Genomic DNA, 23,264 nt, shown 5'->3' on the forward strand with positions numbered 1-23,264 from the left:
TATTTTTGTGGATTTCCATCAGCAGAAGTTTTCGGCTCGTACCACAAGTAGTTCTGAAATCCCATGACATTTAGTGGCATAGTTTTATTTCCTTCAGTTATTCAACTACAGTAGCAGGCTACTGAAATTAGTTAGCTTATGATATTTGCATGTTTTGTTGGTTTTATTTTAAGAGAAAGAGAAATAAAATACCCATAATAAGTTTTATTTATTTCCTGAGGACTTTCACTTACACAAGTAGGCACTAAACATTTGAAATAGACTTTCCAGAGCACAACAGTAAAAAACTTAAGAATTTGGCTTAGTTTCATTTAAAACTGTAAAAATTGACCTTGTAAACATTTCCATAGGAGGTAGGATACATACATTTGACAGTCTGTCAAATATGAGATAGTAAACAGTTACTCTGTGATCCTAATAAATAATGAGCAACACAGGCATTAAATAAACCTTTTTATAAAAAAAAAAAAAAAAAAAAAAAAAAAAAAAAAAAAGAAAATATATAAGTGAAAGACTAAAATAACATTTTTAATAAATTAGGAATAGATGCAATAATTTCTTTACAACTTAGTCTTGTTTGCAAGAATCAGTGGCTCTTTCTGCTTACCCTAAATTTCTGACTGAAAAGCTGTAATGGTGAGAACAATCCTGAGAGATTCACAAGCAGGACCCAATCTAAATATAGCTATTTTTTTATGTGTGGATGTCTGCTAATATCACTAAAACGGCTCCTCTAACACCTATATGTAATACTTTTATATTCCACCAACTTGAAAGGCATTGTCTTCATAGCTTTAATGTTTGGAGTTGGAAATTAAGCTTAAGGCACTGACATGTTTCTCCCAGTTAGGTTCCTCCAGCAGCTGCTCCCATGAAGACAGTGTTGATTGGTGGTAACGATGACACCATATCTCTACTTGGTGGGCCATGGACCTCCAGATTTTCCTGAGAAGGGAACGGACCAGGTGTTCCATACATACATTGTGAAGAAGATGTGGTTTGTAAGTTTGAAGCTGTGGTGAAAAAAAATTTACCATCATTGCAAGTTTTCAGTCTATTGAATTTAACAGAAATTACAATCCATTTTCATTTGATGCAACCTCTTTTCTACCAGGCACATCATCTGAAGGATGGAAATTTCTGATCTTCTGTGCAAGGTTAACAGGTAAGTAACGGGAAGATATAATCTTGTGGAGAAATAAACAGTGCCCTAGTTTATATCTTCCATGCAACCCTTTTTGGAATGTGAGATCAAACTCAGCTGCCATTTGTATAAGGCATATACCAAAACAAACCCTTTGCAATCAGGTATTTATGCCTAAAATTCACTGTCAGTGGGAGCTTTGCCTAACACACTCAGTTGTTGAAGCACAGGATGGGGACTATACCACAGGAAGTATATACCTAGACACCTCTGACCCAGGGTTCATTTGATCTGTTTGACAGTGAGGATCCTTAAGAGACCTTAGAAAAGCCCAGTCTGTTATTAGTTCACTTAATAGTTAGAAACTGTTTTCTAAACCAGATTTTTCTGCAATTCAGGCCAGTCATTCCACTCCTCATGGACAGTGGATCATAGACCTCCTTATGGAAGCAAAGAGTTATTAAACCAATTGTCCTGCAATTTTAAGGAAAACACATCTTATGATAAATCTGAAGTACTGAGTTATTTCATCTCTATATTGCATTTTATATCTTATATATGTGAGCTACAGTTTAATACTCAACACTTGCTAGAATGCTATAAAGTTCATAGCTGTTCCTCAGTTGTTGGCTATACTTACGCATAGGAGTCCGGCAGACAATTGATGGTGAGGACTCTGTGTAGTATGAGCCCGTTTGTTTTCTTCCACTCTCATCCAAGATATTCAGTGGATCATGTATATCACTGTACGATGGCAGTGATCGAATGCTGCTTACACTGCTTATTACAGAAACATGCTGATCCACCATTGTTCCAAGTCTATGAGATTCTGAATAATTTATGCTGTTTCCATAATATCCTATTGAAAGAAGATTGAAAAAAAGATGAGTGAAACTACTGAGCAGGTTAGGAGCCTGTGATAACCTTGGACAAAAAGTACTTGAGAATAAGATTATTTATGTACACATACAGCCTAGTAACATTAGAAACATGTGCAATGATTGACCCAAAATAGAGGTGGTAACAAGGAAACAAAAAGATGCTAAGGGTTCAGTCATGCCCTCAGCACAGAAAATTGCCCTTCCCTTCTAAATTCAGAATCAAACATAGCCTGCAATTGGTGGCTGTAAGAGACACCGTGGGGAGCCCTATCCGTAGTTCAGTGCTCCCTTTTGAAGCTCACAGCCAAGGAAGGCATACATGGAAAGAAAATCTGCAGGGTAATACGGACTTACTGCATATACAAATCCATATAAAAGTAACGTTTCCACTGTGTCTTTCCTCCAGCAGAGGGAGATGGAGGGCCAAAGTCTTAAACTATTGTTAATGCACATTTCTATACTTTGTTTCATCATCCTGACCCTGTGACTAGAATGGTCCATTACGTTGATCCCAGAGGTAAACTATCTTGTGTCTGCTCTGTTTCATAGTAGATGTTTTGGGAGCTTTTCAAGAGATCGTTAAACGACAAGGCCATGCTGCTTTTGCGTCCTTTGCGCAAGACGTGGTGATGGTACAAAAGGAAGATTAGCATAGGTCAGCAGATGCATTTGAGGTCAAATTAGGATTCAACAGAGGAAAATAAATCCTTAAGTAGATTATTAAGCTGCTTTACACCTCTGTGTGTCATCAGAGAAGTGGAAAACAGGAATGTATAAATGAGTTGAAATGCATATTTCATAGAAAAGTGGAGAAAAAGTATTTTACTCCATCAAGGAACGAGAAACAGAAGGGAAAAAGAAAATATATATTAATACCATTGGAAGCATTAGCAGGATATGCTGCTCCTGGACATGTAGGCACTGAGTTGTTCAAGAAATTGAAACTCCCAGTATTCAGAAACTGCATATTGTGTGTGTCCTGAGACATGTTTGAGGGACCATAGCTGGAAGGGGATCTGGCATTGTATGGAGACACAGCACAACTGTTGCTGAAGTAGTCTCTGGAGAACTGCTGTTCACTGAAGGCATTGAATCGGCTGTGCTCTGCTCTGTGGTCGTAAGCTCCTGAAGTGGAATGGGCTTGTGTTCTGAACATAGCCTGGTAATTGGAATTGTTTCCGTAGTAATTCTGATTAGTTTGTGACAAAGTCTGATAAAGCGGTTCTGAGTAAGAAGAGCACTGTGAATGTGTCGATAACACGGGACCTACACTTGGAGGTCTCACAGCCATTGGCCCCTGGTTGATAACACTTCCTCGGCTGACCATGGCTGGTGAAATAGGTGGAGTCATGAGGTGGCCAGTGCTTTGAGACAGCTCCATTTGATCTGGAATAAATAAACATTAGCCATGATTAGCACCCATACTGCAGTACTGCTGTTAAGGCACTAACCCTCTAGCGAAGTGTACATTACTATTTGAAACTTTTACAAAAGATTACATTAGCCTCCACCTATACAACTCAGAGCTTTTAATCCTTGGCTACAGGCTATAAAGCTTCCCCCTTTCATTCTCCAGCTTGGAGACGCAGTTACAATCCTCTTGTGCTCCAGATGTTACTGTTCATTCTCTCCTCATAAGAAGCTCACCAAGCCAAGAGGTATAAGATAGTTTACCACTTTTCCAAGAGGAACTGTTAGTGGCAGGGTAATTACAATTGCTGACTTCTGTAAATCACAGAAGGTGAGCTCATGAAATGTTGTTTATAAGAGGTCTTTATAAATGCATGTGGTCATTGCCCCTTCTACAGCAACATGTTACTGTGAACTGAAAGACTAACAAGCAAATTGGGAAGGAGAAGCTGGAAGAGTTGATACATACCTGTCAGCTGCATGTTCTCGCTGTCTCCAGTGGTGAAGGAGTTCAGACCAGAAGGTATGCTGCTGGGCTGGCTAGCCGACAAGGACACGTAGGTTTGCTCTGCTAGACACTCATTCTTTACTGAAGTGTCACTGGGCAAAGGAGCAGCTTTGTTACGATTTGCTAGGAAGCAAGAGCTTGGTGATGCAGTGAAGGTGGCTTTGCTTGCATCTGAAGGAGTAAATCAAAACTCCTGTTGGTTGTTATGTATGTCAATTGCACATAAATTTACTGCTAGCATATAGACAGCATATGAGCTGCCCAATTTGTTTGTATCTTTGGTTGATTATTCTAAAACCCTGTGAAGTCTGCGTATTTTGCACATAGGCAATGAATACAAATACTGCTCTAGTCTTGATCTTCCTGGTGAAAGTGTTGGTATCATTTTCCCTGACCACAGATCTATATCGCACAGTATCAGCTCTTTAACTGAAGCTGTCGTAGTGAAGGTATGAATCAGATTTATTCCCTTGAAGTAAATTTCAACAATGAAGCAAAGTAAATTGCACTAAGAGTGAATCAGGCTCAACACTTCATCCGAAAGAATTAACAATGGGAACTTTAGAATGCTCAAACTCTGTTTCATGTTGGTATCTAGAGAAAAGCATTTGTTATACTCAATAATTCTTTAGTTTTCTGCAGATTATTGATAAAGTCAGTTCTGTTATTCTGCAGTGGAAACCATGATTCTACCTTATGGTTTCCAGTATTTCACCTAAATACCCAAGGATAAGGTAACTGGCACATAGGACAGGTTTTTCTCTTGGAGGCTGAACTAAAAGAAGTGCAGCACCTTCTGTCAGACAAAGTCTATGCAAGTTTCTTTCAACAAAGTGCAGATTTAGAGTTGATTGCTGGTGCTAATGTTAATAAAGAAAAATTCTGCAGAACTCAGTGAAGTTTCACTGTTTTTTTAAGGATTAACTTGGACCAGAACTTGATCCAAATCCATCTTCATTCTTTTGATAGCAAAGAACTTGGAGCATATAACTTCAAGTTGTCTAACTTGGAAGAAGTCTGGTAGATGGAAAATGTTAAGGATACTCTTTTAAAATAATTTTATTTCTCTTTCACATAGTAGTACTTCATCCAGATGATAAACAGGGCTCCAAACTTTTGTTCCAACATTGCAGGGATATTTGCATTTTGGTAACATTTCATACATTCCCAGTTCAAGATGTAGTTACATATTTAGGCTTTGGAGAAAAACTGGATTAGGAATTCCTGCCCTTTCTGCTGCTTTTACCTGTTTTCACATTTCAGCTCATGGCTCTTCGGATGTACCTACAAGTATATGTTGCTTTCAAGCAAATTTCAGTGATCCATTGTATTCACAGGCCCACAAAACATCATGAAGTGAACCATGCTGGGAAGGTGTGAATGAATTGCTGAATGAATGGTCACAAACTTTTCAGGTGAATTTGACCATGTTGCATATAACTACAACTTCAGAAAAACAGAGTAAACTTGCTTCTGTTTAAAGTTAAACAAATACATCAATTTCTAAAAGTACAGAAGTATATGCAAAAGGACCAAGCTCTAGTTACCTAAATTCTTCATGTATTTGTCCAGTAGATTCTGGAGTTCTTGTTCTTTGTCATTGTTGAACTGTGTCTCCATGGCAAGCAGGATGTACTCATCTAGTAACATGCGGATCAAATGAAAAGAACCTTTTGGAAGAGAAAGAGAGAGAGTAGCTGAGTTATCTTTGTGACCATCTCTCTCTATTCTACAAGAAGCCAGGGAAACAAACAAATAATTGTGGACTTTAAATGACCTGGCAAGACCAACAAGGAATAGTGCCTAAATTCTAGCTCTAATCTCTCTTTGCACTGGCCCACCTGGCTCAATTGTTTACTGTCCTGTAGGCTATTTGACCACTAATTACATCAAAGAAAAATACTGATGAAAGTGAGACATGCTTTAGACTTGAAGAGGGCACACAGTGGAGTAGATAAGGCCGAAGTCTGCTAGAATGCCTCTGCTCTATTTCTGTTTGTCTTGTGCTAAATAACCAGACAATAACTGGTGAAGTCTTTGACCTTATTTCAAGGATATATCACATTAAAAAGCCTGTGTCCCTAACAGCCATTTCAAATACCCTCTGAATTTTAAATAACAATGTACCTATGACTAAATTTAGGAAATTATGTACTAGAGTTAGTTTCACTTGGTCTACCATCTACCATTTTATAAAAGATTCTTCCTGAATGTTCCCAAAAATGTAAACATTCCTAAAGATGGATGTGTGAGCCTTAAATTTTAAAAGCCAGAAACACTGTTGAATTGATAATCTGCTGGTCCCGGAATTAAATGTGTGGTGACTGCCCAATTTCTTTTGCTTTTATTAAAACATATTATGCACAAATCTTCTACAAAACAGTAATTTTTTACCAAACTTGATCCACAGGTAAAACTAATAATTTAAATCTTCTGTCTCCTATACTGAGCTATGCAGTTATACTTCCATTGCCATATTAAAGCAAACAAAGCTTTTACCACTTAAATGACAAAGCAGTATCAAACAGCAATTAAAAATGTTTTAAAAATGAACATGTGACACAGGTCACCACCAAATTATTGCTAGCATTTAACATGAAATGTTAGTTTGAAAAACACATTACACAGCATTTGTGGCTTTGATCAAAGCATCTTTAGATTAGGACACGTTCCTCTGTTCAGGAAAGCTGGTAAATACTGGCATATATGTACAAAATATGATTGTTTTTTAATGATCAGGTACCAAAACTTGATGCGTTGTTTAGGGTTAGATTATGCATCACTCGAGCACCAAAAAAGCTCCATTTCAGAAGGAAGTCTTGAGCTCTCTTCTTTAAAGACCTCCCATTTTGCTTGCTTGCCTGAAAGAAAATAGTAAAATACTGTTAAATATGGTAACCTGCTTTCTGCACACAGGAGGGAAGAACTCAATATGTTTGAGAGTTCAAGGAGTCCTTGACTCAGGCTAATGTGGCAGAGTGAATCAAGTTGCTTGATTGACGGTATCTTCTTAATGTGTGTCCTAATGTGGTAAAAAAGAGCAAGATTCTCCCTTTTCAGTGCAGAGCTCGTAGAATGTCAATGTTTGATGAACAAACGGCTTACTGCTTGGGCCTTGATATGCCCTGAAGGTACACAGATTACCTTATATTCTAGTACTAAAGGTGCCAAGTTGTTCTATAAATACAAGGCAGAAAGAAAGAAAGAACCCCCCCCTCCTTCTGGCACTATGTTATTCCACATAAAGAGGGAATAGAAATTAGTCCTTGTACTTCAATTTAACCTATATAATACTGGCCAGACTTTCTCTTACAGAATGGTATGTTTACTATCATGATGATCAAAGTGATGCTTTTAATATTGCTCATTTCATACTGTCACTTTGTTCTGGCAGTGATTTGTTCGTGTAGTAACATATGCCCTGTTACTTTCTCAAACACCAAGCAGAAAGAAGTTGTTGTGCGAGTTTGACAGTAGCCACATTTTAGCATGAACAGAAGGCAGACAGCAATGGAAGGATTGCATGTTCTGTCAATTATTAGCTTCTGCTTAGTTGACCTAGCTTCATATCAGAACTCGTTGGTATTTCTCCCCTTAACTACAGGAAAGCAATGGTAGGAACCTTACTTGTTAACTTTAATAATACAGAAGCACATAGTAGATGCTGAATGGAAAAGTGCTTCACCTTTTCTGCCTGACTTGTTTTATCAGAAATTTTCTTCTGAAATTGTGGAATGAATTTTAGACCATAATCATTCAGTTCTAAAATAAATTGAGATTGCTCAGCTTCAGTGGGAGTTTTTTGACTAGGGACTTGTGTGTAGATAAGGACTTGCTTTGACTATGCTGCCCTGAATCATCCAGAGCTCCTCATTGTGCTGTTCACATGTGTCAGCAAATGTTAGGAAACTCAGAATACTTTAAAAAGAAAGAAACTATCACTGTCTCCATTGAAATTTGGGAAAACAGGCAAAAAAAGAAAAAATGGCATGCCCATGGTTTTCCTGTACGTGGCAGTCACTCTTCGGCCAGCCAGTCGATGCTAACTGCACTGTCTCATCCTTTTACATCCACTCATATCAAGATGCCACCTAAAATGATGGATAAATTATTACATTTCCAGATAGAACAAATCTGATGAGGAGACCTGTGTTCAACTATTAGCAAGCAATGTGTAACATTCTGCTAGTTTACAGTTATTAGTCACAAATTGGTTAGATATCTCTTACTTGAGATATAACTCAGAACTCCTTTATTTTGTTCTGAGCTGTAGTATATTAATCCCTGTATAACTACATGCATATAAAATAGTTGTGATGATAATGCATCTTCTAAATTGGAGCCGGGCGGGGGAATCCCATCAAAACCATCAATTACTGTGTTCAGCACCTTACAAAGCTACAAAACTGTATCTTTCATCCTGGTATGTAGAAATCCTTCTGGAGGTTGGCTACTTCTGAATCCACCTGCTGCAGCAACTTATATCACATACGGTACCAACCAAATGCCATGAAAGAAAGAATTGCTTCTCTAAGGAATAACTTTTGCTCACCTTACTCACTGAGAAATACCTCTGTGATTCTGCATGCACACAGAATCTGGAAGGGTTTCTTTCATGTAAAGTTTATGAAAGTGTTGACTTTATTGTTTTAGTTACAGTATTTCTTAATTGGTCACACATGCAAGATTGTTCAACAGGCTCAACATGATTAATTAGATCTAACAGCACTGGAATCTTTCACACTTCCCTGTTACAGCAAGGAGATGGGGTAGAGATGAGAATCCCATGTGGGAAACCAATAGAACTGCATAAGGGTCTATGTAAGGAGTAAGGGGAGTAGGATTTGTTCTTGGGTCAGGCAGAACATTTGAAAGGTACCTTGATAACCCTTTGCTCAACCACAGTATCCAACCATTCAATAAATGATTCCACAGTGGCATTCTTCTTTAGAAGGTCCTTCAGTTCTTGGAACACTGTAATAGAGTCATCTACCATGTAAAAAGGAGAACATATCATTGCACACTATTCTGAACACAAGAAAAAGCCACTCACCAGCCATATGACAATATTGTAGCATGGAAAGGAAAAGCAAAGAATTAGAGCCATGAAGAAATAAGTAATTCCCCAGCAAAGCAAGCAGACACACATCCATCAGTCATATATACTTTAATTACTTAAGCATTATAATGACACGGGCTGTAAGACAATGAAGTTTTACAAGAAAATTAAACCAAAAGAAGATTATATTCTTCATTCCTTTTAAGATTCAACCTTGAAAACCTTTCTAATACTAACTTTAATAGTAAAGTTTTATCTGTAACGTGGCAGATTTGTAGTGTCTGAAGTTTCCCTTAAATCTTACAAGTTTCTCACTATTTTATGCAAAGTTAACTTCCCCAATTCCCATTTTCAAAAAAGTGCCTGAATGACCAGTTATTTCTCTTCTCCTTTTCTTTTTTAACCAGTGTGAAAGAAGACAAAGAATAAAATAAAAATAAAATAAAAAACAACTACACAAAAAGTAGAGAATGGGCAACTCAAAAATGTGAATAGGATTATGAACCATTAAAGAGAACAAACATTCATTATCAAAGTAATAATATTTAGAGGACAACACACTGCTATTCCTTTCAGCTCTCTAAACTCTGATCAACATCACTCTTATGACAAAAGTTATCTTTTTCATGAAAAGGCTATATCTATTTTTCAACAACTGGTATGTATTTGAAAATTAACACCCTCAGAATTTATACTTCGCTCTGTTCTGTGTATGAAAATAGCTGCTGCACTAAAGAGAAAATCATTTATTTAAGATCAACTTGCATCAAAAAAACCCCTATTCATAAAAAAAAAATTAAAATATTCATTACATTAAGCCATAATGACATGGAATTTTTGAGACATCTTTCAGGAATTGATCTGTGCTAATATCCACATTTAATTACATCAAAATTTCAAAAGAGATTTGGTTGCACTTAGCAACTGACATGTAAATTAATTTTTCAGCAACCATTTAAAATCATCTAGCTGGGATGACTTCCCAGTACAAGCTTTCTTAAGCTACTGAAGTTAACAGTGTACTAGATTACAGAATGCAGTGTCTATGTGTGCCTTGTCTCAGTCAGTCCAAGTAAAATAGTGTGGCATGGAATGAAATAGTGAATTATAATGATACAAATTAGTATCACCATGGACTTACATTCACTGTAGACCTCCCCATCAGAGTCTGTGCTCCCCGAGACTGCAAGGAGTGCCTGAGAACCAATACTATTCAAATCAACTTTTTCAATATCTGACACCATGGAATTCACCACATGCTGATCAAACAGTGCTGGGCGAGCAATCTGCAAAAGAAAGCAAGGTAAAATTTGGCTGTGGTTTAGCCACATCAGGCAGCTAAGCACCACATGGCCACTCAGTCACTCCCCACCCTGTCACAGAATGGGAGAGAGAATTGAAAAAGTAAGAAAACTTGTGGGTTGAGGTAAAAACAGTTTAATAATTTTTAAAAAGAAAAAATAAAAACAATAACAGTAATAATAAAAAGTAAACAAACAAAAAAAACAGAGAAAAATACAGTCCAAGACAGACAAGTGATGCAAATGAAGACAACTGCTCATCAACTGACTGATGCCCAGTCAACTGCCCAAGCAGTGGTCCCCTGCCAAACTTCCCCCTAGTTTTATTGCTGATCATGATGCCATATGATATAGAAAGTCCCTGTAGTTAGCTGGGATCAGCTGTCCCAGCTGTGTCCACTCCCACCAACCTGTGCACCTCCAACCTACTCTCTGGCAGGGCAGTGTGAGAAGCCAAAAAGGCCTTGACTCTTTGTAAACACTGCTCAGCAGTAGCTAAAACATCCCTGAATTATTGACAGTGTCCAGTACAAATCCAACATATAGACCCATACTAGCTACAATGAACAAAATTAACTGTATCCCAGCCAAAACCAGGACAGACTCACACCTGGGGATCACCTTAAGTTTAATTTTACTGTCATGGCTGGATTTTTTCACAGATCAGATAAGATAATGTTTCCCTTTCATCAGACTTCTAATGCTCTTCTAATGTGCCTTCCTATCAGATCATCTTCACAGTATCACCCACATGCTACTTTTGTCTTAATATTTGTGAAAGAGAAAACCAAGTCAGGATGAATTTATAGTCATTCATGAGGACAACCACCTAAAAGCCCAAGCTGTTAGCAGTGAGCAATGCTCAAAAGGCATTGTATCCTTCTGTATAATCTATAAAAACATCACCTGGAGGCGACTCCTAGTTGCAGACACCTGCAGCCGGACAACACAGCCTTGGAGTCCCCAACTCCCTGTCACTCCCATGTTCTCTTTTTGCTCAAAACTCAAACAGAAATAAGCTCACTAAAGAACATCATGGACAAGACAGCAAACCTTTGCTAAGCAAGAAGATCATCTGAAATTTTCCAGTTTGGAACTAAACCAAATACACACGTATTCCACTTCATCATTTGATTGCCAAAAATTGCAGTGATAGCTGTTCATTATAAGCATGGTCTTTGCTCTCTTTTCTACTACAAAAATTGGAAGTTTTGGTCAGATCTATTTATGGTCACTTCCTTCTTTCATGGTTAAAAGTACAAGATGTAAGTCTTCCATCGCTGAAGGTCAACCTTGAAAAAATAATGCATTATATCTCATGGCCAGAAAGCTATACTGAATATAACTAACAAATTTTTGATGTATAGTCTTATTCTGTTTACCTGTGCTAGGTGTAAGAATGACGTCTGTCGTTTCAGGGAGGAAACAAATCTTCTTGCAATAGGCAATTTCTTATCTGTCAGGTTTTCTGGTAGATTTTCTAAAGAGGAAACAACCCACTGTTCCCAGTTTTTCGCAAAATTCCTTATATCTGCCAGTAAACTATAAAAAAAAAAACAACAAAACATGGTTTAGAGAATCACCAATAAAAATTGTCTTGCATTAGTTTAAATAATTGGGTTTCAATCTATGACTAACTTATCTATGTATTACTCCTCAGGTATTACCGAAAGGAAACAGGAAATGACCAATCATTTAGCTAAAACTGAAAATATATTGATCTGTACCTCCTCAAGAAAAATTGTAAGCCAATTGGGACATTAAAATACTGTGTAATATTTTAAAGTTGTCCTATAGGTGTCCTCAGAGCTGACAGTATTTTGTCATACATACTCTACTGTTCTAAAAATGAGTGTAAATAGTTGAGGATATAGAATTACTGCTATTTACTTGGAATACGCCTAAAAGCCAGAATGTATTGTGATTATTGTCAAATACCTACCTTTCTGGCATTTCTTGCATTGTTGCAGGGATGAGTACATCTGTAAGAACCTTCAAAAAGTTAACAGAAAATTATATCAAGCTTCCACTGGCCATTTATTCATTCATTCATGTCTGTCGTGCCTACTTAGATTGTAAAGTGATAAGTACAGAATTGTTTTACAGAATAAAGCCATTTAAGCTATTGGCCAGATATTTATATACCTAGATTTTTCCAGTCACTATTACATAGGAACATGTGAGATATTTATATACTGATAGCTCCCATTCTTAATGTATGTCAGCATACCGGTAAAACAAGAAAAAAACCAAGACATCCTGTCCCACATGTCCTCCAGTAGGGAAATAGTAGAAGTGAGGTGCATATACACTTCGGCTTTTCTAGCATCACCAAGTCTCTGTAAAGCAGATACTCAAGCATCTCCCAAGTCTTTGAGTGCTGTTGACTCTTCTTTCTGCCAAACTGGACATGGCACTGAAAGCATTCAGAGTTCAGCCATAGTACCCTGTAGCTAAGTATGGCGTGGAACTCTTTTTGCAAAAAATGTGCCATCTGGCGTGGCCTTTGGGGAATGTTATTGTGGAGGGCAAAGTTGTTAGCCTGTATCACAAAAATCTCTTTTCATTGTTAATGTAAATGGTTTGTTAACAATCCAATGTAATTCCTCTTTCCTTTTGTCACTGTGCTGTCAAGAACATCTAACATGATTATTAATAAGAAATAGTGAGAGACAAAGAAGAGGCACAATAGTAAATTTATGAACTTTTGAGAAACTCTGTCTTATTCAATTTATAACATTAAATCTTTATCATGAATAAAGTTAATATTGAATCTATTGAGACAGCACATTTAGAGCAGGAAAAAACTCATAAACTCAAAGTACAATGTAATCACTACAAGTAAATGAGGCTTAATGGCTCATCTCCTGGGTAGTAATTATGATTCTCAATGCTAATTACCTTTACTTCCATGTGGTAACTAAAACACTTCTTCACAGATTGTTATGCTTCTAAGAAATACATATTTTCATCATTTCTGGACTTTCCCCCATATTTTTGGACAGTAAAGAATGACAAATAGATTACAATAGGGCATCAGGGCTAAACAGCCCCAAGTCTCTTGCTTTGACAGGTTGGTGTTTACTGTTATGCCAATAGTTATTTCTTCCCATCAATATGTGATATGAAATCTGTTAGAGAGACATCTGTATGACAATCCTTTTCTATTTCTATGACATATCCTATCAGAGGAGCTTAAAGTACTTTGCAGCTATTAAATAATGATCTGATCTGACTTTTGAAACAAAAATCTTAGGAAACTTTGGTGGTATTATTTATTTATTTTTTTATTTTTCCCCCAGTGCACTATCATCTAATCCAGACCTTACAACACTCATAAGTTTCACTTTGTTTCAACTATTTGTGTGATCATGCCATGAACTAGATCAAAGAACTCACATGGCTTAAAAGCTCTGCATACAAGTATTACTTAAAAATTTTTTTTGACCCCAAACCAGTTCACAGGGGAGCAGCTTTTCCAGTACATATACCAGCACAGGAACAGATATGAAGTGCAGCAGGCAGGAGAGGCAGGAATATTTTAACCCAGTATTGTTCCAACTTCATAATATGAAACCATGGCCTGACATAACCTGTGAGTAGCAGACTGGCATGTGGAATCACCTCATCCATGTGCCACAGCCTCTCTTTGCTGGTAGAAATTACAGTACTCTTTTAAGTGAAAACAAGCCTTTCATTTTCATCCAGGATTACCTTAGTCAGCCTTTTCAGTGAAGCACATGAACATTTCTTTTAGCTACATTCAAGCAAGTAGGTCAGGATTTCATTGTTAGTGTGCTACCTGTGGTTACACAGCGAGCGTGCAGCAGAGCTGAGACTGGAGTTCAGCTCTTACATGTGCCCATTTTATTTCTTTATTTCAATGATTCCCTTGCCAGTTTACAGAGTAGAGGCAGAAAGCAGTCATGGCATCCTGTTATTGTATGTTTTTACAGATACAAAAGCTGTAATGTGGTTGATATTATCCATGTAGCTAAATGCTTAACTTACCTTATATAGTATTGAGTCACAGACACAGAAGATGTCAATGATGATGGGATTTTCAAGCAGGGGAAGAAGATGATCAGGCATTCCTTGCCAAAAATGTAATAGGAAATGTTGAATCTAAAGGAATAGGAACCAGATTCATAGACATAAATAATGCTTTCTTGGTTCCCTGTGCATATATACCAAGAATATGTGTTCAAAGAACCTCACCTCTTCGAAGTTCCCATTAATTGCATTGTCAAGGACACACTGACAGTGTGTTTTGTACATCATAATAAGAGTATCTACCTGTTTTGGAAGGAAGGAAGAAAGATAAACTGAGTTTCTTAGCTCTCTCCTTTACCGCTATAGTGATCTAGGTTTCTGCTTTCTGTAGCTATTTAAACATACAATATAAACTATATTGCAATGCATATTCACAAGTAGGCAGTCTGTATATCCAGAAGTGATGAGGAGGGCACTCATCTCTAGTTTTATCAACATTTTTAAGTCATTATTAGTCAAGTATTATTTAAGTCAAGCATTTATATTCTTGTCAGAAATGTAGCATTTGAACATGTATACACTGTGAAAATGTAGGTATTAAAGTAAGGCAATAGTCAGATTATCCAGTCAGATGGTAAAGTAAATTCACCTTTCTGAAGCTAAGATTAATCCCAAAGAGCAGTGCAAGTTAATCATTAGGTTACTATAGGCGTCTATGAGTGTTCTGAAACATCATCTACTTGGACAAATGAGAAAATAGCTGCCAGTCATTTGGTCAAAGTTTAATCACTGCCTTACATGAACTGAACTTTAAAAAGCAGAACTCCCTTTCATCTCATCAGGCTACTTTATCTGAGTGGAGTGCTCTCTTATTCAAAAAAAAAAAAGGCAGTCTTTTTTAAAATTTGTAGCAAATTATAAAACAAGAAATACACTAAACTATTTTAAGAAAAGAAAAATGCTATCAAAACAATTCTTGTGGTCCTGAGTCACAGAAAAGTTGTCACAGCTTGCGAACTTCTCCAGCAAAACACTATCAGATTTCACGTGAACCTAGTACCATCTAATTGCAACAGGTTTAGCATGCAGATTTCTTTGAAAGTAGAATCTTTCTGATTTTCAGATCTGCTACTGTAACTATGTATCTTTGAAAAACAATGGCAAAGTGTGAGATCTAAGAACATTTTAAAGAATTGTTTTTGAAAGGGGTTGATGGAAGTTTAAAGTTTAGGTAAGTTTTCTTCAGAAACATTAAATGCAGAAATTACCCATCTATTTTATTGCAGAATGCTACATTTATGGACTCTTCAGAGATTTCAGGTGCAAGAAATTTCTAGGAGTTTAATGCAGGAGTTAAACCTCATGTATGGACTGTCTTCAACAGCGTACCTAAGTATCTTAGGTTCAATAATCCTTGGTCAGATAAGATGAAGGAGAGGAAAGATGGTAAGGAAAGAAAGCAGGAAATAAGAGAATTAGAAATGAGGAAAGAGCAGCAAGGAAGGAGAGCACAGGAGATACACTGAAATTCATCTCTCTTCCCAGTCTCCTACAACTCCACAAGTCTGTCCCCAGACAGTCAGGCACAATGCTGCTGATTAAAAAATGAAGGGGAAAAGAGCTGCAAATTTTTCTTCATCGTTGGAGCAGTAAAAATCAGTTTTGTTTACAGTGCTGTGTTGGGTTTGCAAGGAACCTCAAATGTTCTTCAGATTTAAATATTATGAGACTTATATATAGGAGAGATGTCAATTCACTGATGGAGACTATAGCAACAGGTGGTGCACACTGCTGAGTACACCTGGGCTTTCTTTAGAAACTGTAATATTTTCAGCTAAGATGGCTCCTTTTGTTTAGCTTCTCACTACAGGAATCCTAGGTTTCACTACTTTCCTAGAAAAAAGCTTAAGAGGAAGGGCTCAAAACCAAAAAGCTTTAAAGCAACATATCTCAAAACAGTCACCATCATGACCTGCACTGGAGGCTAAATTGGAGAGTTCACAATGTCTATCAAAAGGTTTCTAGAACAGTTCAGGGATGTAGCAGCCTGTAATGTGACCAGAAACAACACAGACATAACACACGGGCAATGAGTCAAAGACATAAAACATGAGAGAGATACTTTTAACTGAACAGTTGTACTTAGGATACACAATGATTTTAGTAATTAAAAAAAGCCCCAGGTGTTCAGATTTTCGGTCTCTTTTCCAACAATGAAAGACAGTAAAATTCATCTAATTATTTGTTGTGAATTATTTGTTCTGTTCTAATCAGAACAAAAAACTTACCTTAAATCCAAAGGTATTTGGAAAGAATACAACTCTCAGTTATTTGTTTGTTTTGCTCTCCCCGTCTTACATACCATCAGTTTGTAAAATACTGGGTCAGTTAATAGGTAAATAATTCAACCACCTTTCCAGTGGAAAGCCGGTTAATCGGTGTTAGTAAAGGTTTGCCCCCTCTATAAATCAGTCACCTCTATTTGATTATGGACATTTCTGGCTCTTTCATGTCAATACCTCAAAGGTTAAGATACGAAGAAACATTCTGTGGCAAATTTTTGATCTTAAAGTTGGAAAAGAAGCAGCTCACATTTTACCTTGTCTTTAGAAATGCACCCTTGAAGCAAAAGGTGTTGAGCACTTGGAAACTCTGGGAGGAGTGTTCCAGTTTTGGAACTCAGAGAATATTTACGAGTAAAACCACCCTGAAACAGAAAGGAAAAAACGGAAACAGCTAATATCGATACAACTGAAACCAACAAATCATGCTAAACTTGTATATTATCTCATAAGTCTCTCTACATATCAGAATACTTGCATTCAGATAATCCTTCAAAAATATTGATGCTTATCCAGATCTGGATACCAGCTCAGGAAAGTTATTAAATATTTGTCTAGATTTAAACTCCATCAAACACAGTTTTCAGAGTGAAGTAGCATCTGAGACACATTACTTCATGGAATTCTACAAGCTTTGGACTTAATCTATGTTTAAAAGCTAAAGTAAAATGCTACTCTTCTCTACAGTGTGGACTGTGATCCTGTGATTCAAGGAGACCCTAACTTTTATTTAATATGTATCCTTCTAGTGCAAGGATCTAGAGTAGCGGAGATATTACTGTTCTCTCCTCCTCTCTTCCTGCTCTGATAGCAGAGCAATCATGATTTCAGCTATTTTACTATGCCAACTGTTATTTTAGTTTATCATAAAGTTTGGTAATAGTTTATGGTGTTATGGATGTGATGGTATATATGATCTGTGGATACTTCTGTACCATGTATTTATTATATAGCTTTCTGTGATTGTGGCAGACTTGACATGAAGTCCCAGTTTTACATCGCAGGAAGAATATTCCCATTCTCAGTAAGATATTCCCATTTAGTGTTTTCCACTTTGCTGGGACATGGTCGATGTTGACCCGGACACAAGATAAATTCCTCCTGAATTATGCTAAATTCTGCTGATCTGAGAGTTTCTTTCTGTTCTTAGATTTCACATATTAAGTCTCCTTAGCTTGTGATATCTAAAATATTGTAGACACATCTTGTTCTACTTACAGATTGAGAACAGATCTTGAGTACATCTTGTAGTAATATAGGGTAATTATGTTTATACTTATAATGCACACTTTAGTAGGCCTATTAAGCTCCTAAATGCTATAATTAAGGTGAAACCCTCATCTTCAAGAGAAGCAATACAATCTATATTATGATTCTGTCCTTACTGACTGAACTGTACTTATTCTCACAGGATTGCATTCAAATCTAAAGACTGTTTGGCTGAAACCCTTTGTTCCATTTTAGCCTAACCAGTCCTTACATCAAGTCAGTGTACAGAGCCACAAGCTAGCCTTCTGCATATTCCTGTGGTAAATCCATTACTTCTGCTTAGATTCCCTCTGTCCTAATGGATGAAATTTATGATCATGCAACAGGCTTTTGAATGGAACTTGAAGTGACCATTTCCTACCTCTTGGCATACAGTCAGATTTTTCTAAAGTGGGAATAGTAGTTACAGAGTGCAACATACAGTGTAAAAGTGTGCCAAGGGGACTATATATCTATAAATGTTGACTCATTAATTGGAGGCCATTTTCAAGTGAAGTTCTCTCAAATACTGAATTCAGAAAACTATAGCTGTAACTGACTTATTCAACATACATATAGCCCTATTTTTAGAGGGAGATGTGTCCGCCAAAACAGACAGCAAGAAACAAAAGCATACACTATGTAAATGAATTTTGTCTATGCTATCTACTATGCAAACACATATAAAGCTCTAAGTCAAAGAAATTGTAGAAATTAGAAACCTTAGTACCTCTCTGTGTCAATACTTTTGGTGTTATAATCATCTATCAATATAAGGAGGTTCTTTTGGGGTTTCTTTTATAACAGGAGTAGTCTTAGTGATTTTATTATGCAATTACCCATGAAATATATTAAAAGCTTTGATTAAAAGGGATTTGCTTATTTAAAAGAAGTAGTGATTGTGGTGGGAGGTTTAAGAGAAGAGAGTATGCAATGTTTTTTACCTTGCTAATGGACTTATATATGACTGTGCCTCAGTTCTAGGCTTAATATTTTAACCTGCTGCCACTTGCCCTTTCAATTTAAGGCCATCTGTTTCTAATGGCCATTTAACATTAAGATAATGACAGTAATATTATCTGCCTAATTAACCATACAGACTCTAATGGTGCACTAACTGGTTTAGATAAAAGAATTTGCTGATATCTCCCCCTACAGAGAGAATACTAGAAAATGCGATAAAACATACCAGAAGTAAACAGTGTCCCTGGCACTCAATAAGTATTCATTCAAATGCCATTTACTCATTATATTTAGACAATCAGTGCTTCAACATCTTTTCGATGTCTTTATGTTCCTGCTGGGAATTAGACCTTATGCAATCATTGTAAATCTTTCTGGAATACCTGATTGCATGTACTTTCAAGCAAATGAGTAAGGATATATCTATTACCTGTTCATATTAATGGAAAGTATGATGCCAAATTTTCCATAGGCTGAAATTATTGTAGTTCAGTTTTGACTATGAAAGACCTGTTTCTTTTAAGAACTGTCTGAATAATTTCAGAGATAGACAAACAAAAACTCATACTGATGTGCCTTTTCTCACATATCTCTCCCACGTCATCTGTGAACATTTTTTCTGGGAGGACAAGGGAACTTTGGGGTAGAAACAAGACAGATTTGTGGGACTTTGAATTACAAGGCAAACTGGGAATGCCACATCAGAGATGGAAGTAAATATGCATTCATTTATGCCAAGGGAACTAGATATATTCCGTCCCAAAACTGAACAAATGAATGCTGCAGTAGTGCTTATGAATTTGTTGGGAATATCCCATGGCATAGCAGTATCTGTATTTGATAAGATAGCTGATTATCTGAACAGGGAAATTGCAGCAAATCTAATCTATCTGAACCTCACTAAAATGCTCGATGTGGTGTCACCATGGGAAATGATTACTTACACTGGTGAGAGTGGGGATTAGTAAAAGAATGTAAAAATGTTTAAGAAGCTGACTCCAGCTGAAAGGCTAACAAGTTCTGTTGACAGGGAAACTACTGGGTTGAAAAGGGATTGAAGGGAAGATTCTCAAAGTTCAAACTTGGGGCTGATCTCACTGAACATTTCATAGATTAAATTGGTTGACATGAGCTAATGAAATCGTCAACAGAGGAAGACCAAGAGGTCATGTAGAAAGATCTGGATGGCTTTGAGATAATTGTAATAAAGGGGATGAAAATCAATAGAGCAAAACTACACTCTCAGGGACCAATAAGAATGTCTGCTATTAGCTAGGAGTTGCTTATCTGGAAATGAAAAAGGTGAAAGTCTTGCTGTGTATCAGTTGATCACAGAAGGTGTATCTAGTCTAGTAAATTAAGTGGTGTCAGGAAACATTCCCAGGCAATACTGGAACAGTATTATTCAGAATGGTCTCTGGCATTCTTTCGGCCCATGCCAATTAGCGGCATCCCAAACACTTTCTGGTGATACTTCAACAGGTACTGCATGTTAGGGATGTTTCTCTGTGGCAATGTGGCTGAGATGTGCCTGTGTTCTTTTGCAGGTTCAGGAGTTTAATAATATGGATGCGGGATATTCCATGCCAGCTGAACTCAGTGTCAAAGAAAAATACTAGGATCAGCCCTTATTGCACAATAATACATAATTTTCTGGTATAAATATGACTGTAATGACAATGACTATACCATAGTATAGAGTTGTGAAAATGTAGACTACTTTGGGAGAACAAAAACCAACACAACCAGATCCTGTTCTAGGGGTCAGCAGAAGGGATATTTCCAACAGAAATTGCAAATATGCCATTTACAAGGCTTTATGGTTTTTTTTACTCCAAAGATACTCAAATCAGAACAAGTATGGTGAAAGGCCGAAAGGCTGATCAGAAATTACTAAAAGCTGCTGTTTGTTCCATCCAACTAGCAAAAGCAGCAAAAAGACATATCACAACACAATGTCATGAAGAGTAAAAAGTAGAGAAAGACAATCCTGATCAGAAGGCAAAAATTTCAGTTTATGAAAAAAAAAGCTTTCTATTTGGCTTCAAGTCAGACAAATGAGATTCTGAAAAAGTCCTCCGGCAAAGGTAATATATACAAAAAATTAAGTAAGAACTTGATCCTTTACTTAAAATGGTCTATTATGAACATCTATGGTTATGGGGAGTTGGATTGCCATGGGAACCCTAGAAGGTGTCTTCCAATCTTATTTTTCTTTGAATATTTAGAGGAACAAATACTCAGCATCATCAAAAAAGATTATGCAGTCTAATGTGTAATGAAAAATACTGTTGCAATTTTAAAAGAAATTAATGTGAAGAAAATCACAGGTCACTTCATATTTGGATTACAACAGAAGTAAAAGGAAACAGGCTACAGCACTTACCTCATTTTTTAGCTTGCTTCCAGAAAACCTTTGAAAATAAACACATTCAGTTATTTTTTTTTCCTAAGCAGAACATTTGTAGAGATGAGGTGCATATAGGTGTGTATAGATATATAAATAATAGATCTGTTAGAAAAATTATCACATTTTTCCAAATGTAACTCTAGTAGAAGTCATGGTTTTTTCCTTAATTTCTTCCACTGATTTGCAGATGCCTGAGGATATCTGGAAACCTACTGATGTCTTATAAAACATTAAGCTTCAGACCGTTGACTAAACAGTAAAGTATAAAACCCAGTTTCAGCTTTTTGTTTGGATCTTTGCAACTTCGCAAACAGCAAAAGGATAGCATAGATGCAAGTCCACAAAGTTTTTATGAGGAAATAAATACAGGTTTTGATAGACCTAAGTAAATTCAGAGCAGAAAAAGTATATATAGAATTTACAGTTCTTGGGAAAATTAGGAAATCATGGTGATTTCCTATTCTTTCTCACCACAGTACTATTTTGATAAAATTCATTTCTGAGATCAAAGATTTGTTAATGGGCAAAAATATGTTGCAGTATGGTGAATGTCCTATCCAGAGATTCTCAATGAAGTCATTGGACTATCAGACTACCCTTCCATGTAGAAATCATAAAGCACATGTTTTAAATTATAACTACTAAAGTAGAGAGAATGTGTAATAACAGCGATTCTAGTGGATCAGTATAATGATAAATGTTGTTTGACTATTTTTATTTCCTGTACCACTAGCTGCCAACTGATAAGATACTGTGGGCAACATGGAGTCTTATGATTATTAGGGACAGTATTGTGGTTTCCTGCTGTTAAGATGCTCTGCTGGCAGGACAGAAAACCAGAGGCTGAGTAGCTGTGGAATTCCTCCTACCCGGGCCAAACACAGGTGCCTAACAATTCCCACCACATGATGATCCAGCATATGTTACCTACAGCATTCCCTTGCCTGTTGATAGATAAGTATAAATGAAGGCATTACTCAGCTGATTACAACATAGATCTAATTAACTTCCTAGCTAGATATATTTGTTATGGGCTCTGGATTTCTGCATGTTCAGCAAAATGTACACAGAATGTACAGCAAAAATGTGAGGCAGCACCTGCTAGCAGTGCTCTTCCAGAGCCTTAATTGCTAGCTAAAGCTGCCCTTCACGCAGTGCTGTGGATACAAACCATTTTTGGTGTTAGGTGTGCTCCTTTCACTGTGCAAGGCTTGATATTTAGAAGAATCAAGAGGTCAAATTTACAATTTAAAGATTCAGGCACTGCAACCTTGCATTTAAAGACTATTGTACTCAGCTCAGTTACCTAAATATTAATACATGAATGCCAATTAAGTTTGAAATTGCAGTGTAGAGGTCTATATTTAGGCAACTAAATTGAAGCCCATTGTCCCATCTAATCTGTGGTCAAGCTGCCAGCTGACATGCAAACTTTGTGGTAAAGGCCTCCATATGTCTATATTTGTGCATGGGCATGATGTGATCTGACATCATTATCAACCCATATATTTTCCTGCCTATTTTTGACCCAGGAACCATTTTTATAGCTCACCTAGAAGAGATATCAGACAAAGGACAGATTTTATGGATCACTATATGTAGCAGCCAGCAACTGGGAGATTCAACTATGAATCCCTGCACTGCCTGACTCTTTCCCTATCCAGAAGCTTGTTCTTAACCTCAGGGTACTGCCTTATTCTGTTCACACAGAAAAATCTAACCACAGTTGTGGTCCAGATGGTACAAAATGAGCATTTGAGCTTCTGTTCTAAATCAGCTAGGGAGGCAATTAGACTGCCAGAACCTGAAAATTCAACATCTCGTACAGGGCAGCACAGGTCCTAAAGCAAAGAAAATGTTCCTAAGTACTGAATCTCATGAGTATTCCTGAAAATCTTAGAGAGTATCTATGCCATCTTTATGTGTGTGTATGTTGTCAGAAATCCAGCCGTGGGGAACTTTGCATGACCTCGACTTTCTTTGCATTCAGTGCTGCTAGATTGTG

General features: G+C 36.9%; 1 protein-coding gene across 1 annotated transcript in view; it reads right to left on the minus strand.

Moving 5' to 3' along the window:
* Positions 1-736: 736 nt before the first annotated feature.
* The window catches only part of RFX6 (regulatory factor X6), a 34,342-nt gene continuing 11,814 nt past the window's right edge, over positions 737-23,264 (minus strand). The window contains exons 6-19 of the mRNA XM_027745359.2: positions 21,236-21,263; positions 16,896-17,003; positions 14,522-14,599; positions 14,315-14,428; positions 12,246-12,295; positions 11,686-11,845; positions 10,144-10,288; positions 8,823-8,932; positions 6,687-6,804; positions 5,491-5,613; positions 3,905-4,114; positions 2,902-3,411; positions 1,785-2,003; positions 737-1,013 (exon numbers count right to left, since the gene is read on the minus strand). Of these exons, the coding sequence (XP_027601160.1) occupies positions 847-1,013; positions 1,785-2,003; positions 2,902-3,411; positions 3,905-4,114; positions 5,491-5,613; positions 6,687-6,804; positions 8,823-8,932; positions 10,144-10,288; positions 11,686-11,845; positions 12,246-12,295; positions 14,315-14,428; positions 14,522-14,599; positions 16,896-17,003; positions 21,236-21,263 (2,140 nt within the window). The 3' untranslated portion in view covers positions 737-846. The remainder of the gene's footprint in view (positions 1,014-1,784; positions 2,004-2,901; positions 3,412-3,904; positions 4,115-5,490; positions 5,614-6,686; positions 6,805-8,822; positions 8,933-10,143; positions 10,289-11,685; positions 11,846-12,245; positions 12,296-14,314; positions 14,429-14,521; positions 14,600-16,895; positions 17,004-21,235; positions 21,264-23,264) is intronic.

Source organism: Pipra filicauda, unplaced genomic scaffold (assembly GCF_003945595.2).
Source record: "Pipra filicauda isolate LSUMZ 115617 unplaced genomic scaffold, ASM394559v2 scaffold106_size2291244_pilon, whole genome shotgun sequence".
In the NCBI taxonomy this organism is placed as follows: domain Eukaryota; kingdom Metazoa; phylum Chordata; class Aves; order Passeriformes; family Pipridae; genus Pipra; species Pipra filicauda.